Below are 18,026 nucleotides of genomic sequence, written 5' to 3'. Positions count from 1 at the left end.
AGTGATCAGGTTGAGGGCAAGATGGGGAACTACACCTAGGTCAGGGCAATCCCAGGAACAGCCACAGGCTGGGCAGGGAAGAGATTCAGAGCAGCCCTGCGGAGAAGGACTTGGGCTGTTGGTGGATGAAAAAATGAATATGAACCAGCTTCAGTGTGCGATTGCAGCCCAGAAAGCCAACCGTATCCTGGGGTGCATCAAAAGGAGCGTGACTAGCAGGTCGAAGGAGGTGTGATCCTGCCCCTCTACTCTGCTCTCGTGAGACCTCACTTGGAGCACTGTGTGCAGTTCTGGTGTCCTCAGCATAAAAAGGACATGGAACTGTTGGAACAAGTCCAGAGGAGGACCATGAGGATGATCAGGGGCTGGAGCACCTTCCGTGTGAAGACAGGCTGAGAAAGTTGGGGCTGGTCAACCTGGAGAAGAGAAGGCTGTATGGAGACTTCATAGCAGCCTTCCAGTATCTGAAGGGGGTCTACAGCGATGCTGGTGATGGACTCTGCATCAGGGACTGCAGTGATAGGACAAGGGGAAATGGGCTTAAACTTAAAAAGGGAAGTTCAGGTTAGATATAAGGAAGAAGTTCTTTACTGTGAGGGTGGTGAGGCACTGGAACAGGTTGCTCAGAGAAGTGGTAAATGGTTCATCTCCGGCAGTGTTCAAGGTGAGGTTGGATGGGGCTTTCAGCAACCTGGTCTATTGGAAGGTGGTGGTGGCAGCGGGATGGAACCAGGTGATCTTTAAGGCCCTTTTTAACCCTAACCGTTCTATGATTCTATGATTCCATGAAGTAGTATTTGTAATTTTCTGACTCTCTTTGAAACACGGTGACAATGACTTCAGACAAACTTAATAATACTGTTATACTGTGGGGTTTCTTTAATTACTGTGAAGTCTAAGAAACTGAAACTAAAATAAACAGAATGGATGTCATAAATAATATCTTTAGTCCATTCTGATATATGTCACCCTGGCATACCTTTTTAGGGCAAAATGTTATGAGAGAGGAGAAACTATTTCCCATTGATATTGCACTGGGTCTTTTATCTGTTGATAAATATAATAACTGTATTTGTGCTAGCAGTATAGTAGCTACAGTAGCTGTTATTCTGACATTAATGACAAGCATACAAGAGAAAATGCAAATTAAATGAAACCTGATCTTTTTACTGCAGACTTGCTTAATTTGTTTCCTCATATTCTAAGATTCTTGTACTAGGGGAAGTGGATGGCAAGGAAAGTGGGATTTTTTTCAGTATTTCCAAGAAAGTTTGAGTAAGTGGTTGTTGTGCTAAAGCTATTAAAAAGTCACAAATATCTTCATAGTATAGGTTGAAACTCTTAATACAACAAAAATACTAGAAGAATAAACGAATCCAAGCACTCAAGAAAGTCTTAATTTTTTTGCAGTCATCTGACTCTTATATTATTTAAAAGCCACAAAGTGTTGAAATAAATTCTCCCTTAAAAATGGACTATTAAGATTTTAATAAGATTTTTTTTTACCATATGAACTATAAAAAATATCTTGACCACTGAAAGAAAAATAAAAGAAGGAAAAACATGTAGCTGTTATCTGTTTGTCTGCTTGAAGCCTAGCAAACAGCTTATCCAAATTAAAACATTTCTTTTTTGTTTTAGAAAATAAATCTCCACCAAAGCTGACATGAAAGCCAGGCTTCAGCTGAAAACAAATTAATACAGTCTAGGTAACCAAATACTTTAAAATATACAGAGATTCACACCAGCAATAACCCATTCTCTGTTATGCACAGCAGTACTGGAGAATGCAGCCAGCATGGCTTCACTAAGGGGAAGTCCTGCCTGACCAATTTGGTGGCCTTCTATGATGGGGCTACAGAATTGATGGCCAAGGATAAAGCAGTTGATGTCATCTACCTGGACATACGCAAAGCGTTTGACACTGTCCCACACCACATCCTTCTCTCTAATTTGGAGAGATATCAATTTGATGGATGGACCACTCGGTGGATAAAGAACTGGCTGGATGGCCGCACACAAAGAGTTGTGGTCAATGGCTCCATGTCCGGCTGGAGACCAGTAACGAGTGTTGTCCCTCAGGGATCGGTGTTGGGACCGGTCTTGTTTAACATCTTCATCGCTGACATGGACAGTGGGATTGAGTGCGCCCTCAGCAAGTTTGCCGATGACACCAAGCTGTGTGGTCCGGTTGATTGCTGGAGGGAAGGAATGCCATCCAGAGGGACCTTGACATGCTTGTAAGGTGAGCTGATGCCAAACTTATGAAGTTCAACCATGACAAGTGCAAGGTCCTACACCTGGGTCAGAGCAATCCCAGGCACAGCTACAGGTCGGGCAAAGAAGAGATTCAGAGCAGCCCTGCGGAGAAGGACTTGGGGGTGCTGGTCGATGAGAAAATGAACATGAGCCGGCTTCAGTATGCGCTCGCAGCCCAGAAAGCCAACTGTATCCTGGGGTGCATCAAAAGGAGCGTGACCAGCAGGTCGAAACAGGTGATCCTGCCCCTCTACTCTGCTCTTGTGAGACCTTACCTGGAGTATTGTGTGCAGTTCTGGTGTCCTCAACATAAAATGGACATGGAACTGTTGGAACAAGTCCAGAGGAGGACCATGAGGATGATCAAGGGACTGGAGCACCTCCCGTATGAAGATAGGTTGAGGAAGTTGGGGCTGTTCAGCCTGGAGAAGAGAAGTCTGCATGGAGACCTCATAGCAGCCTTCCAGTACCTGAAGGGGGCCTATAGGGATGCTGGGGAGGGTCTCTTCGTCAGGGACTGTAGTGACAGGACAAGGGGTAACGGGTTAAAACTTAAACAGGGGAAGTTTAGATTGGATATAAGGAGGAAATTCTTTCCTGTTAGGGTGGTGAGACACTGGAATCGGTTGCCCAGGGGGGTTGTGAGTGCTCCATCCCTGACAATGTTCAAAGCCAGGTTGGATGAAGCCTTGTGTGGGATGGTTTAGTGTGAGGTGTCCCTGCCTATGGCAGGGGGGTTGGAACTAGATGATCTTGAGGTCCTTTCCAACCCTAACTATTCTATGATTCTATGATTCTATAATGCTCTTATGCTCTATGCAGCTTTTGTCTTCAGCCTTAAAAACACTGATGGTAGGATTATCTCTCTAGCACAGAGGTACAGGGTCAAAAGTCTATAAGCTGAATTTTTGCCAACAGAAAAATTTATCACGCCACAAAATAACTTCTCTGATGAATCTGTTCACATATTGACAATCCTATTTTTGGCAAATCTAGACAGAAGAAATTGAACTTGTAGGAAACCTTTCCTTTCAAGATGTGTGCAAATTATTTTAAGTGAGGAAGGAAAAATGAGAAAGACACTAGAATGGTGAACAAAGAAAACAGGCCAGCAGTTTCTAAGTGAAATAATATTGTGGTGGTTGTATACCCTTTCCTCTTCCCTCCAAGAATTACAGAATTTTAAATGGCAGTTATTAACATGGATTAACTGCACAGATTAGTCAAGTACAGCATGACTGCAGTTCTAAACTATTTTTGATCTATTCAGTTTAATTATGATTCTAGGCTATCAGAACTGAATAAGCATGGAACTTCCTGTTGGAAACACCTTTTCTTTGATAATTACATTCAGTAAAGCAGTACATCATGTGTCAAGAAGCTGAGTTGAAACTCATTAATAAAAATCAGAAGGAAACCCTTTAATTAAAGCGGTAGGAAATACTATTTGCAATCAAGAAACAACTTCTGAAAGTACTATGCTAATGGTTTAAAGAAAATCCATTCTGAGGAGCAACCTGATTCAGTCATTTTGAAATCCACGTGCTACAGTGCAATGAGTTGATCAGTCTCCTGAACACTGCCCTCGAAATCCTGGTAAACAGCTAAGATCAAGAATTGGAGCAGATGCATCATAGTCTTCAAGAAGTAATTTATAAGCCTGTGCTTTGAGTATGTATATGAAGCATGTATCTGAGTTGTTTTGCTCTGCCATAAAATGTAAATACTCCAGATCAATGTGCACAAAGTGTACTAACAAAAAAAAAAAAAAGACAAAAACAAACAAAAAAAAAATCAGAGCATTCTTTGCTTGGCACAGTAGTAAAACAAACGCTTTCTAATAATATATAGCTGTATTAAGTTTTCTATTTAGAATGTTAAACACTCAGGTACGGGAGCAGGTGGTGTATCCCTAATCATCGCATTCACCTTTCAACGTTCTTGCTTTGCAAAACAGGCACATTTCTATTTCTATTCAATCTCGGATTACTGTAATATATTCTGACTTTCAATTTAACCACCACACAGGGAAGAATTTATTAGGAAAATCTGATCACACTCTTCTACCATGTACTGGTTAAAAAGAAAATGTGGGCTGTACTTATGCCAGAAATTAAATTTCTAACTAAACTAAATTCTAACTAACCTAATTTCTAGCTAAACTCCTAATTTCTATTACTCAACAGCAGGACAGCCTGACAATAGCTAGGCAAATCTTCCCTATGTGGGGTTTGGCAAAACCTCAGATGCTGATTCTACATAAAGCCTGAAGTATACCTAACTATACAAATTTTGTGAGGTTTAGCGATCCTTCCAAGAAATGTGAGTCTGGTTATGCTATGACTGAAGATATCTTTCTAGGAGTTAACAGGAGCAAAAATAAGCTCCCTAGAGAATTTTCAATATAATAAATCTGCAACCAGCTACCAGATTGGTGGTGTTAGGGTATTTCTAGGCAGGCTGTGTATTCTACTCTGCAATGACACAGGACTGCATGGTACCTGCATTCCTGCTTTCATTTCCACATACATGAATATTTTAAAAACTTCTCTGGCAGCCTGTGCTATGGTATTTGTTGAGCATTCACACTTGTCATGCCAGCATACTCAAGCACAAGTACACACAGATGTGAACTGAATAAACAAAGATCAAAAGCAATTTAGGAGGGAAGTACTAAACTTCCATCCTAGCTCTCATCAAAATAAAATAAAATTCATAGAATATAGTCCCTGAATATCTGGAAGAAGTAGAGAATGAAGACTGAGCTTGCTTAGGTGCCATTAGTCTAGACCATGAGAAGAAATCTCCAACATTAATTTCTTCTGCAAACATACTAATCTTTCTTTTTCCCATCCCCTTTTTTTCTTTTTTTTTTTTTTTTCGGTGGTGGTGGGGGGCATTAAACCATTTTAGATATCCTCCTTATTTGCCTTCTAATTGTGTATACAGCATTCTCTTTCTCTCTCATGTATACCTCAGTCAAGAATGCAAAAAAAAAAAAAAAAAAAAAATCCACCATCAAATACACAAAATAGTAAACGATGATAAAATGGAAAGTGTATTTTGATACCTTTATGTAGGATTTGGGCATTCTAATCCCTCCTTTCTTTAGTTACTGAAACAATGGGAGACAGGTTCAACTCACAGATCATATATGCACACTTTTGTTGAGCCATACAAGATGCATTCATTTCATTCTAACATCCAAGATCTGAAAGTCTGAGACTGGTAGGCTCGAATTTCCATTAGGCTCGGTGATTTATTAGCTGATGTTTCTTTGCAATACAAACTCTGCTGTGCAAAAATATTATAAACTTTTTTCACTTTCTGCTAAGCCCTGCTAGAACTACATTATTTCCTGAAGGCTAGACTATTCTTCTGAACTATACACAAGCTGTTAAACTCCAGTAGCACCTGAAGCTATTGCCAGAATAAGAGACCCTCACTTTCTCATCCTAGAAACTGCTATAAAAAAAGTACATCCAAAGTGCCTGAACATGCGTGTACAGATAAATAGATAACACTACTGTCTATATCACTCCATCTCTTTTTATTTAAATATACTGGGAAACATGGACAGAATAGAGAAAACAGGAAAAGACATTTCTTACCGTGTGCCACCCAGCCATGTTTACACTGGTCACAGGTTCTCAGGTTAATCTTCCCTGGCTGAAAACATTCGCATGTGCAATTTACCAGTGTACAGCGGATGGCCTGGAAAAGGAAACAGAAAACACACATTAATGTCTTTCTTCTTGTACAAATTTGTTGTGAGGCATAGACCTGTACAGCAAAAAAACAGCTTTCTAACATTCTTTTCTAACATTGCTCATTCTTCTAAGTAGAGATTAATTCTCTTTCAAAAACATACATCAGTATCCCTGAGCAATGACAACCAAAATGCATACTCAGTAATTACACAGTCTGTTGTTCCATGGAGATGAATACATTCCTGAAGTCTTAGAAAGAATTGCTCTATTTCCTTTAGGGGGAAAAAAAGAAAAATAAAGGTAGGGTGAGGATTCTGTAGGTGTTCCACAAATTTCCTGTTTTTGTATCAACTGCCTGAAGGAAAAAGTTAGTGATGTCTTACCATATCAGAGTGATTGAAACCAAAACTAAAATGAGGAAACAAAAACATACAAAAATGAAAACTACAGAACTCCCTCCCCTTGCCCCATACCCAAAGCTTATTCTCAAGTTTCCTTTTTGGAGTTTATGTGTGATATACCTTTGCTACAGAAAGGAGTCATGGATTTGATGTGTTCCCAAACTAGGATAAAATGATCAAGGTATGAGGATAGGAACGGTTCATAAAATGTCCTGTAACTTTCCTTTGCACCTATCACATCTACTACCTCTTAGCAACTCTTGATTTTCAAATATATAGTTCTCTATTTTGAAAAAGATGAAATGATTTCACAGCAGCAATGCTAAAACTCCAGTCTGAAGAGCTCTAAAATTTCCTTAAATAATACACCTTATTAGTATCTCATCTCCAGTTTTAAAATTATCTCAAAAACTACACAGGTTTACTTTGACAGGGGCTAGTTACTTCCACAGAAAAGTGAATATAAATTGAATGAGACTTTTTTTAAAAATGTGTTACAGACTTATGTTTTTAAATAGTGTAGAAGATGACCTGTGCACTTCAAACTGCTACTAATAAATTTATGGTATGCATTTAGATGTAATTTGCATGGAGATTTCTGAGACAGAGATGCTTATTCTGATCATTCATAGATTAACAATCTACTGTAACTACCAGAGCTGTCAGGAAAAGATATCTCTATAGATTTAGATGCAGTCAATGAATACTTGGGGGCTAAGCTGGGGAAGGGTGCTTGGTACCTATGACCACTGAGATACTGAAGCATTATTACAGAGACATGGTGGGACAGTTCACATGACTGGAATGTGGTCATGGATGGCTATGTCCTTTTTAGGAAAGATAGGTCAGCGAAGCGAGGTGGTGGAGTTGCTCTTTACGTCAGAGAGCAACTAGAATGTATTGAGTTCTGTCCGGGGTCGGATGAGGAGCAAGTGGAATGTCTGTGGGTACGAATTAAGGGACAGACTGGCACGGGTGATACAGTTGTGGGGGTCTATTATAGACCTCCTGATCAGGACGAAGGAGTTGATGAGGCTTTCTACAGGCAACTGGAAGTAGCCTCGCAACTACATGCCTTAGTCGTCGTGGGGGATTTTAATTACCCCGATATTTGCTGGAAGACTCACACAGCCAGTCATTCACAGTCTAGGAGGTTCCTCGAGTGCATTGATGATAATTTCTTAATGCAAATGGTGGACGTACCAACTAGGAGAGCAGCGCTGCTAGATTTAGTACTCGCCAACAAGGAGGGTTTGGTCGAAGTGGTGACGGTCAATGGCAGCCTTGGCTGCAGTGACCATGAGATGGTGGAGTTTAGGATCCTGTGTGGGAGGAATAGAATACCTAGCAAAGCCACAGTTCTGGATTTCCAAAGGGCCAACTTTGGCCTCTTCAGTCAACTGATAAGGGAAGTCTCATGGGAAAGTGTACTAGGCGGTAAAGGGGCTCAAGATAGTTGGTTAGCATTCAAGGACCGCTTCTTCCAAGCTCAGGATCGGAGCGTCCCAATGAGTAGGAAATCAAGCAAGGGATCTAGGAGACCGGCGTGGTTAAACAAGGAGCTGCTGGGCAAACTCAAGTGGAAAAGGAGAATCTATGGATTATGGAAGGAGGGGCTGGCCGCTTGGGAGGAATATAGGACAGTTGTTAGAGGATGTAGGGAGGCAATTAGGACAGCTAAGGCCTCCTTGGAACTCAATCTTGCTAGTCGGGTTAAAGACAATAGAAAGGGCTTCTTCAAATACATAGCAAATAAAACTAACACAAGAGGCAATATAGGCCCACTGCTGAACGAAGTGGGTGCCCTGGAGACAGAGGATATAAAGAAGGCAGAGGTGCTGAATGCCTTCTTTGCCTCTGTCTTTACTCCTGCAGACTCTCCCCGAGGGCCCCGGATTTCTATAGCCCCAGAAGGAGTCAGGACAAAGGAGTTTGCTTTGGTAGATGAGGATTGGGTTAGGGATCAGCTATGCAATCTGGACATCTGTAAATCGATGGGTCCAGATGGAATGCACCCACGGGTGCTGAGGGAGCTGGCGGAGGTCATTGCTAGGCCACTCTCCATCATCTTTGGTAAGTCGTGGGAAACGGGCGAGGTGCCTGAGGATTGGCGGATGGCAAAGGTCACACCAGTCTATAAGAAGGGCAAGAAGGAGGACCTGGGTAATTATAGACCGGTCAGCCTTACCTCCATCCCTGGAAAGGTGATGGAACAACTTATTCTTGACTCCATCACTAGGCATATCAAGGATGAGGGGGTCATTAAGAACAGCCAACATGGTTTTATGAGGGGGAAGTCATGTATGACCAACCTTATAGCCTTCTATGAGGAAGTGACTAGGTGGAGGGATGATGGTAGAGCGGTAGATGTAGTTTTTCTTGATTTCAGTAAGGCATTTGATACTGTCTCCCACAGCATCCTCATAGATAAGCTAAGGAAGTGTGGGCTTGACGATCAAGTAGTGAGGCGGATCGAGAACTGGTTGAAAGGAAGAAGGCAGAGAGTTGTGGTCAGTGGTGCAGAATCTAGCTGGAGGTCTGTGACTAGTGGAGTCCCTCAGGGGTCGGTGCTGGGACCGGTGCTGTTTAATATTTTCATCAATGACCTGGATGAGGGAACTGAGTGCACCCTCAGCAAGTTTGCTGATGACACAAAACTGGGAGGAGTGGCTGACACACCAGAGGACTGTGCTGCCATTCAGCGAGACCTGGACAGGCTGGAGAGTTGGGCGGGGAGAAACTTGATGAAATTTAACAAGGGCAAGTGTAGAGTCTTGCATCTGGGGAAGAACAACCCCATGTACCAGTACAGGTTGGGGGGTGACCTGCTGGAAAGTAGCGAAGGGGAAAGGGACCTGGGGGTCCTGGTGGATAGGAGGATGACCATGAGCCAGCAATGTGCTCTTGTGGCCAAGAAGGCAAATGGCATCCTAGGGTGCATTAGAAAGGGTGTGGTTAGTAGGTCAAGAGAGGTTCTCCTCCCCCTCTACTCAGCCTTGGTGAGGCCGCATCTGGAATATTGCGTCCAGTTCTGGGCCCCTCTGTTCAAGAAGGACAGGGAATTGCTTGAAGGAGTCCAGCGCAGAGCCACAAAGATGATTAAGGGAGTGGAACATCTCCCTTTTGAGGAGAGGCTGAGGGAGCTGGGTCTCTTTAGCTTGGAGAAGAGGAGACTGAGGGGTGACCTCATCAATGTTTACAAATATGTAAAGGGTGGGTGTCAGGATGATGGAGCTAGGCTTTTTTCAGTGATATCCAGTGATAGGACAAGGGGCAATGGGTGTAAACTGGAGCATAGGAAGTTCTACGTTAACATCAGGAAGAACTTCTTTACTGTAAGAGTGATAGAGCACTGGAACAGGTTGCCCAGGGGGGTTGTGGAGTCTCCTACACTGGAGATATTCAAGGCCCGCCTGGACAAGTTCCTGTGTGATGTACTCTAGGTTACCCTGCTCTTGCAGGGTGGTTGGACTAGATGATCTTTTGAGGTCCCTTCCAACCCTTGGGATTCTGTGATTCTGTGATTCTGTGAAGGCTCTTGTCTTTTCCAAACAATCAACACACATAAACGCACACTCATTGTATACTGAACAAGAATTACCTTAACTATACTGACTTGAAGAAAATTACATTCAGCTTTAGCTTGGCCAACTCCTTGGTTGCTGACAATGAAAAAGGTTCAGAGTTATTTTAAATGTCTGATCTCTTTACTTATTTATCTGCATCAGACAGTAATTTAAAGCCATTTATAGTTCATGGACCCACTGGAAATCTGTTCTCTGACAAATTACTGGTATGATAGTCTCTTCTTCCTTCTATCCTAACTGCTTTTTTACTATCTTTTACTCCTAAAAACCTAGTGGGGAAAAAATTATCCTGCTCTATTATGTTTGACACTTCAGGGCCTCAATCCCAATGTCACCTGTCCAATTACTCATTAGCTAGGTTATAAAACACTGCTGTATGCATGTGTGATTAAAAGAATTAGTAACATGAAATATAAGGACAGCAAAGAAGTGCTGACCATGCAAGAATAATATATGTGTTTGTGGGTTATGAGAAAAAAACTCTCCTGAAAGGTCCTGTTTCATGTTCAACAGTTTATTGACTCAGTAATATATCAGTTCACCACTGGTCAGTAATGGTATTCTTTCTCTAATATGTTCATTAATTAATGAACTTAGTAATTAATTGTACTGCAAGAAGAAAGGGTTACAAAATGGTATTCTTAATTTACCATAAAATATTTTATGCTATTTGTCTTGTTCATGTGTCACTTACAATATGTATAATAGAAAGAATATAGTGTATGTACACATACTAGATGAAACCATGTCATTTGGTAGAGTTGCTCTATTAAGGCTCATCAACATTTCCATTACAATCCTACCTTTTCTTGGCCTAGAGGTTAACAGGTTGCCTGTAAAAATTGGATTCATCTTGAACCTGAACTACCATGTTTCAGCCTAAGAGCGAGTTTTATTACACACATTTAAAAATGACCCATTTAGCCATTATAAATTATAAGATGGGGGGGGGGGGGAAGTTTAGAGGTTTCATGTTTCTTTTCCTCTTCCCTCACTTAGAGTCTTCATCATGTAAAGTATTGAAGAAGACTAATTAGTAACATTTCTATCCTTTATCCCTCCCAAAAATTCATACAAGCTTTTCAGAAATGTGAAAATTTCAGCTTGTTCCTCAAATAACTAAATCTAAAAAGTCTTCAAAAAGACCTATGCATTTTTATAAAGTAATATCAATTGGCATAAGAAATTCCAAAGATCAGTAGCATGGCCAAAACATTCAGCTTGGCCTTACTTGGCTGCTGCTTCTGTAAAGGGTATCTCGATACCAGGTTGTAAATCTGCTTTCAGTAGTTTTCCATCCCACCACTGAGAATCCCATGCATACTTCTGTGTAAGGGGACTGGAAAAACTCCTATTCAAGTTCACATTCTGTCATGATCTTGGGCAAATTACTTTGTTAGCATGATGCCCAAATTCACTAAGTGAGAAACAATTATTGTAAAATGTTGTCAGGGTAAATGCAATGTAAATTGTGAGGCATTCTATAGTGATGGACGCTATAGAAAGCCTCAAGTAGAACTTAGTTTTTATTTAAAAGATTTGGTTTTCACTTTACTCAGTTAATCCATAATCATTGTAATGACCTTAGATCACCACAATATCCAACATAAAACCAACATAACTTGGCAGAGAGAATATTCAAGATTCCAGGAATAGTGTGTGTTCCTATACACATGGACAGAATATTAATGTTCATTAACATGAAAGAAAGCCTTGTCTTTAAAGACCTTCATAATGCAACCAACATATGTACTCAGCTTGCAAGAATATGCATCTGAATTATTTACAGTCTCTTTCTACTGGTTTTCAATAGAATTTAACTTAGGCATACCAGTCACTGACAATTTGTGCAACAGGCCGAGGAACAGCCCAGAACGGCAGCCCCAGAATGGGACATGAATGTGGTGTAGATTCGCCTAAGAATCCAGAGCTTTAATGCAGCCCCTCCATTCCCCAGTGGCAGGATTTTAAGGCACAGAGAGGATGAAGCTGCAGTAGCTGTTGTGCTTCTCAGTAGCAGTGGGGATTGGTGTAACTGTGGTTGGACATCTGTTACTGCTTAATTTGGAAGGGGTGGGGTGGGGAGTAGGGATAATAAAAGAATACTGGGTGAGTGTGCAGAAGCTAAATATTGTAAACATTGCTCAAACCTGTTAAAAAGTAGATATAAAAATCCAAGGGTGTAGTAATGCTAAACTTTTGCCAGAAAATGCTTCTGAAAGAGTACTGCCAGGCATTCCAGAAGTCATGCACTGTAATTCTGCCTTCGCAAGATATTCCTAAAAAGTTTACACAATGGGACTCTGTGTACTACACTATTTTGTAGGGAAAGAAACAGAAAATTTCCTGCCTAAGTTTTTGCTCAGAAACTCCTCCAAGAAAGACCTAAAGAAAAGAGAAGGAAAAGAAATCAATGACCTTGCATAGCAAGAGGAACAGATGCAGGCTCTCCCTGTACCAGCTGATAGGCAACTGTGTAATTAGATGACAACTTTCAGGTTAAGGCCCTCAAGTAAGCAACAAAACATGGTTTTCTACAGCTTCTTGGAAAGTGCCATTATATTCTACCATGTCAACAGTTCGCAGGTAACAGTTCTCAGCCATTTTTATAGCTCCCATCCAGTGAGTTTCAAGTGTAATGCTCCTTGCACTTCTACCAAAATTACAGTAGCCCTTGAGGACCTACAGAGGAAATGGACTGGATTTCAGTAAAATACTTTTAAAGAAGTTTAGACAACTGATTCCTTAAATCCTAAAGCAATCCTATTAAGATTTAAAGACAAAATACACATATACAACAATAAAGTAATGATTGTATAATTGACATGGAAACATTCAGAAATACCTTGCTGCTCTCTTTGAGATTTTCTTCCCTTACAATGTAATGCAGAAAGAGGGGAAGTTTGCCTAGTGTTAAAGCATGTACTCCAGTACACCTATGTGTATATTTGTACTGCTAACATTGGAAAATGTTAGGCCTGACTTCTGTGGGTTTCCCCCAGACCAAGGATATTGATTTAACATAGTTTGGGTGATTTTATTATATGTAACAAGTAAATATTATTCACATATTAATAGGAACAGCCTATAGCAGTAATGGAAAATCAATCTGTCTGGCTGTTTTACAGAACTTCCACGAGATAAGAAGCAATAACCTATCCTGAAAGGGATCACAGCATGGGAGAAAGAGAACATATAAGGAAGAGATATGAACTCCTCTGGAGTTCATACAAGTGACTACAAAAGATGGAGGCAGTTTAAAATTATACAGCATTCTGGACAGGTAAGTTTTGCAACTTCCTTTACCCTACATTTTAATAGTATATGTAACAGAAATTCTTAATGTAACTCGTTATGAGAGTCCAAGGGTCCTGTGAGGTCAAACAGCATCTTACTGAAATTTCAGCTACATCGTCCTATGTAACTAACACAGATGTGTTAGTTGTGAGAATACCAGGGATTTTGAACACACACACACACACACACACACACACACACACACATAAATGTATACTTAAAATTTAGATTTTGCATAATGTAGTAATTCACAAGGTCTATGCATTTCAGTAATACAGGTGAGAACTTTCCATATTTAATTGACAAAATAAATTATCTTGTTTATCATTTTAAAAACAATAAAAGTTCTGTTGGTGTAAGTCAATAAATAAAGTACTTGGGTGAAATGATGGGAAGTGTTGGAAAAGTAAAAGCAAAAAGCACTTTTTGCAGCTTACCTCTTAACATTAAGAAAAATCCAAACAGAACATGTTAAATACAATCTTTTCTTTCCATTGTCAAACAGTTTTAATTCCAAACACCCAATACCTATTTCTAAAAAAATAGGTTACTCAAAGTCAATAACATTGTCATTGAGAGAATAATTTAAGGCCATGCAGTAGCACAGTAGCTGCTCTCAAAGACATAATGGGACATGAAAATAATCAAAGTTAATGAGCAAGAGGTTGATAAGAAACATGGAGATCCACTCTTCTATTCCTGTATGTTGACTTGTCACAAAAAAAAAGATGCAAAGCAACAGAGAGCAGGTAAGACCTGCAAGTGCTCCAGCATTTTTTTTTTTTCCAAAGGAAAGTCTTCTCTGCCATTAAATTTTTCTTACTGTTTCTTGGCTATAAAGTGAAGAGAAAATCTGTCTATATAAATTGACACTACTGATCAGCAAAGGACTGTACCATACTACAGCTTAAAGTTGCAGGGGTTGTGATTTCTTTTTCAAAGCACATGTTATATGCTCTGTAAACAACTCTTAGAAAATCTGTCACTTCTTTACTACTTCAGGAATCCAAATATTTTTTTTCTGTCTTATTGATTAACTATTTCTTTAAAAGACCATATCATGAATTCTGCTGTGTGAATGGCAAAAAGATCCCAATGAAATTGTACTATTTTTAATAGCTGGCAAACCAGGAGTACAACAGGGTTTGTTTTAAATTCACAATACAAGGAGGATCATTTGTATACTCATATTTAGGAAATACACACTCTGATCTGCCTATATTAAGCTTTGTATTATGGGGAATTGTGGTTTAACCGCAGCTGGCAAATAAGCACCCCACAGAATCTTGCTCACTCCCCCTGCTGGGGTTGGGGAGAGAATTGGAAGGTAAAAAGAAGACTCATGGCTGAGATAAAGACAAGTTAATAGGGAAAGCAAAAGCTGTGCATGCAAGCAAAGCAAAACAAGGAATTCATTCACCACTTCCAATACTCAGGGAGGTGTTCAGCCATCTCCAGGAAAGCAGGATTCCATCACATCTAACACTTACTTGGGACCATCACTCCAAATGCATTCCGTGTCAAACCATAAATTTAAACACAGGAATCATCTGATAGATGACCATTTTAACTTCAAAACCTATAACCTAATAATGTGTTGCCCAAAAAAACCCCAAAACTAAACAACCAGTAAATGAGAACATACTTTGCATTTGAATGGTCTTAAAACATCCATGCAATTCAATCAGGTTTCCAATCACTCTCCCATTCAGAGATAACAAAAAATCTTTTAGGTTGTTCACTGCATTGCATTATGTTATTAGCAATTTCATATCGCGCTACATTAGTATTGTTTCTTACTTGTATTTATTTTCAGTAATACAATTTCTCTGTGGCATTCAAGAAAACAGTTACTAATACAATATGAAGGGAAGGATGCTAACAAGAGAAAAAGCTTTTAATAGGCTAAAACAGCTTTTCCTGGAATAACAAAACATAGCATTTAAGCATTTTAGAAAACCATTTTTAGCTCTTCTTGAGAGAACTGGTATATGAATGGGGAATAAGAAAATACAGAATAAATAAGATTGTCATTTGTAATCTTGCCTTTAAATTAGGAGTCATTCTTCAATTCTACCTTAAGATACTTCCAAAATCGGAAACCTGTGTCAAGGAATGCTACCCAGACTTTTCTAGAGAACACAAATGTAACACAGAATAACTTTGTAATTTTCCAGGAACTTTCTGTAGGCCATGTTCACTCTGATTCTACACACTCAACTCAGAGTGCTGCCAACAGCATATTCTACAGTACTTGTACCGCAGGTACGATATCACCCTGTGTTTCTATAGCATGTAAAACCAGCCTGAGGTTCCCAGGCATCAAAGGTGAAGTTGTTTGCAATAAAAAAATTAAAACTGACAAGTGCTTCTTGCTTAAAATTTGAAGGAAAACACATGGTTGATTTAAGAATGAGATTCCCTGTGCCTAAGAGGATGTTAGCAAGCACAGGCATTTGTTCTTACAGATGAAAGACAGATTCATGTTATGAAACCAATACTGTCAGTAACTGGAGTGCAGCCATGCACTTTGTCAAGGTAACAGCCAGTGTTGGATAGGTATCCAATCATGTGGATGGACACACCTGCAAAAAGCCTCACAGCCCCTTCTCTACCCATGACTCTTCTAGAGATTAACACTGCTAGCTCCACCCAGCTCCTCATCTCAAGTAAGCACAACTACCATTTTCTTTAGAGAGAACATGACGGAAGTTGCTTCCACTGGTTTTACTGCCCTGTCTCTGGTGAGACCCCATGGGGAGTGCTGTGTCCAGCTCTGGAGTCCTCAGCACAGGAAAGACACAGACCTGTTGCGGCACGTCCAGAGGAGAGCCACAGAAATAATCGGAGGGCTAGAGCATCTCTCCTATGAGGAAAGGTGAGAAAGTTGGGGTTGTTCAGTGTGGAGAAGCAAAGGCCCAGGGGAGCCTTATTTCAGCACTTCAGTATATAAAGGAGGCTTATAAGAAAGACAGAAACAGACTTTTTTAATAGGGCCTGTTGCAACAGGACAGGGAATAATAGTTTTAAACTAAAATAGGGTAGATCTAGAGTAGATATAAGGGAGATTTTTTCTACAATGAGGCTGGTAAAACACTGGAACAGGTGCCAACAGAGGTGGCAGATGCCCTGTCCCAGGAAATATTCAAGGTTAGGCTGGATGGTGCTCTGAGCAGCCTTAACTAGTTGAAGATGTCCCTGCTCATTCTGGGGGAATTGGACTAGATGACCTTAAAAGGTCCTTTCCAATCCAAACTATGCTATGATTCTCTGAGCAACTAAATAGTTTACTATTTCTACAACATCCCTACACACACCTTTACTGCTTTTATATGAAAGAAGAAAAACATTCCCCAAACTGAAAAACTATTTAGCATTGCTAGTAAAAGTCTATTTTTTCTTTCTATAAACCTTACTTACACCTCTGCCGGAAAATAATAAAAAAAAAAAAAAATCTCTGCTGGCAACTATGTAAGATAACATATATCGAGATTCCCATACTGCAGTACCAGCCTTGCTATTCACAACAGACTTCCATTTCCTTACAGCACGTGTTTTCAGAGAAAGTATGTAAACCAATAACATTTGAAACTTGTGATGTAAAACTAAATTAACACTAAATAAAGCATGCCCCCAAAGGAATTTGTCTTGTGCATCTAAGAAAGGACATTGAGCCTGTGGATATAGCATGCATGTAGAAGAAAGAATCAACATATTTTTTGTCACATTACATGGAATAGTGGGTCAGTAATCCACAAAATAAGATTTTATTAATAGATTATAAATGGTTAAAAATATTTACCTAAATCTATTAAATCAAATATCTACTGTTCATATATTTTTTTCTCCACAAATTAATCAGAAAATATTAAATGTTTACAGTCTTAAGGTCATCAGATACATAGCTTGTTCTCAAGACTGGTTTTGACTGGTCTCAAACAGTTACAAACTGCCCAGTAAAAAAAAACAAGTGAAAAAATGTAAATATGAAAAAATATCACCTTTAACAGATAAATAAGTGTCATCCACCCAAAATTATGTTGGCAAAATCAGTAGTTAGATTTTTTATTTTCTACCTTTTTTTCTGTAAGTAAGTCAAAAGACTAAGCAAAATCTGATTTGATGTAGCATGGCTCTTTGAATAGTTATTACTTGTTCTCCATTTATTCAGGAATTCTCCTTTAAAAATGTCACAAACACATTGTTTATTGTCTAATCTGCTCTTCAGGTGTACTTCACTTTTCAGGCTTTTCTTTACCATCTTAGATGTTGCTGTTTTCTGTAGTCTATATGATGGGATTTTCAATTTGGCCAAAAAAAATACATGTATTTAGACTGCACTTTACTGTATTTTAGACAGTGAAGATAAATACAAAATTGTATAGAAATTACATGAAAAAGTTGTAATGAAGTGTTTTATTGTTTTGAAAACAAGTACAGTGAATTACAATTTATTAGAAAAGTATGAGTATTTTCCAAAAATAAAATAATCTTTACTACCTCATTAACACTTTGTCCCATGTTTTAACCTCTTATTTAGATAAATTACTCAATCCTGCACTGTTCTTTTAGTGGATGACTCTCTGTCAGCCACAAAACTGACACTTCAAGAAAGTAACAAAAAGCAGACCACACAACACTTAATGTCAGATTAACAGGTGATTTTCTTTTCCTCTTCAAAAGATAATGTTGTTCACTAAAAGCTTATAGCTTTTATTAATTTATCATTAAATTTTGCTTCTTCGTAATTTCCCAAAACAAAGCCATGGATT

General features: G+C 39.4%; 1 protein-coding gene across 5 annotated transcripts in view; it reads right to left on the bottom strand.

Annotated features, from left to right (window-relative positions):
* The window catches only part of BNC2 (basonuclin zinc finger protein 2), a 360,624-nt gene that overhangs the window by 136,905 nt on the left and 205,693 nt on the right, over positions 1-18,026 (bottom strand). For all 5 annotated transcript variants that reach the window (XM_065661210.1, XM_065661207.1, XM_065661211.1 and 2 more), the window contains exon 3: positions 5,871-5,973. In XM_065661210.1, the coding sequence (XP_065517282.1) occupies positions 5,871-5,973 (103 nt within the window). The remainder of the gene's footprint in view (positions 1-5,870; positions 5,974-18,026) is intronic.

This window comes from Lathamus discolor, chromosome Z (assembly GCF_037157495.1).
Source record: "Lathamus discolor isolate bLatDis1 chromosome Z, bLatDis1.hap1, whole genome shotgun sequence".
Lineage (NCBI taxonomy): Eukaryota > Metazoa > Chordata > Aves > Psittaciformes > Psittacidae > Lathamus > Lathamus discolor.
Note: the sequence above shows the minus strand (reverse complement) of the source record. Positions and strands in the feature narration are given on the sequence as shown.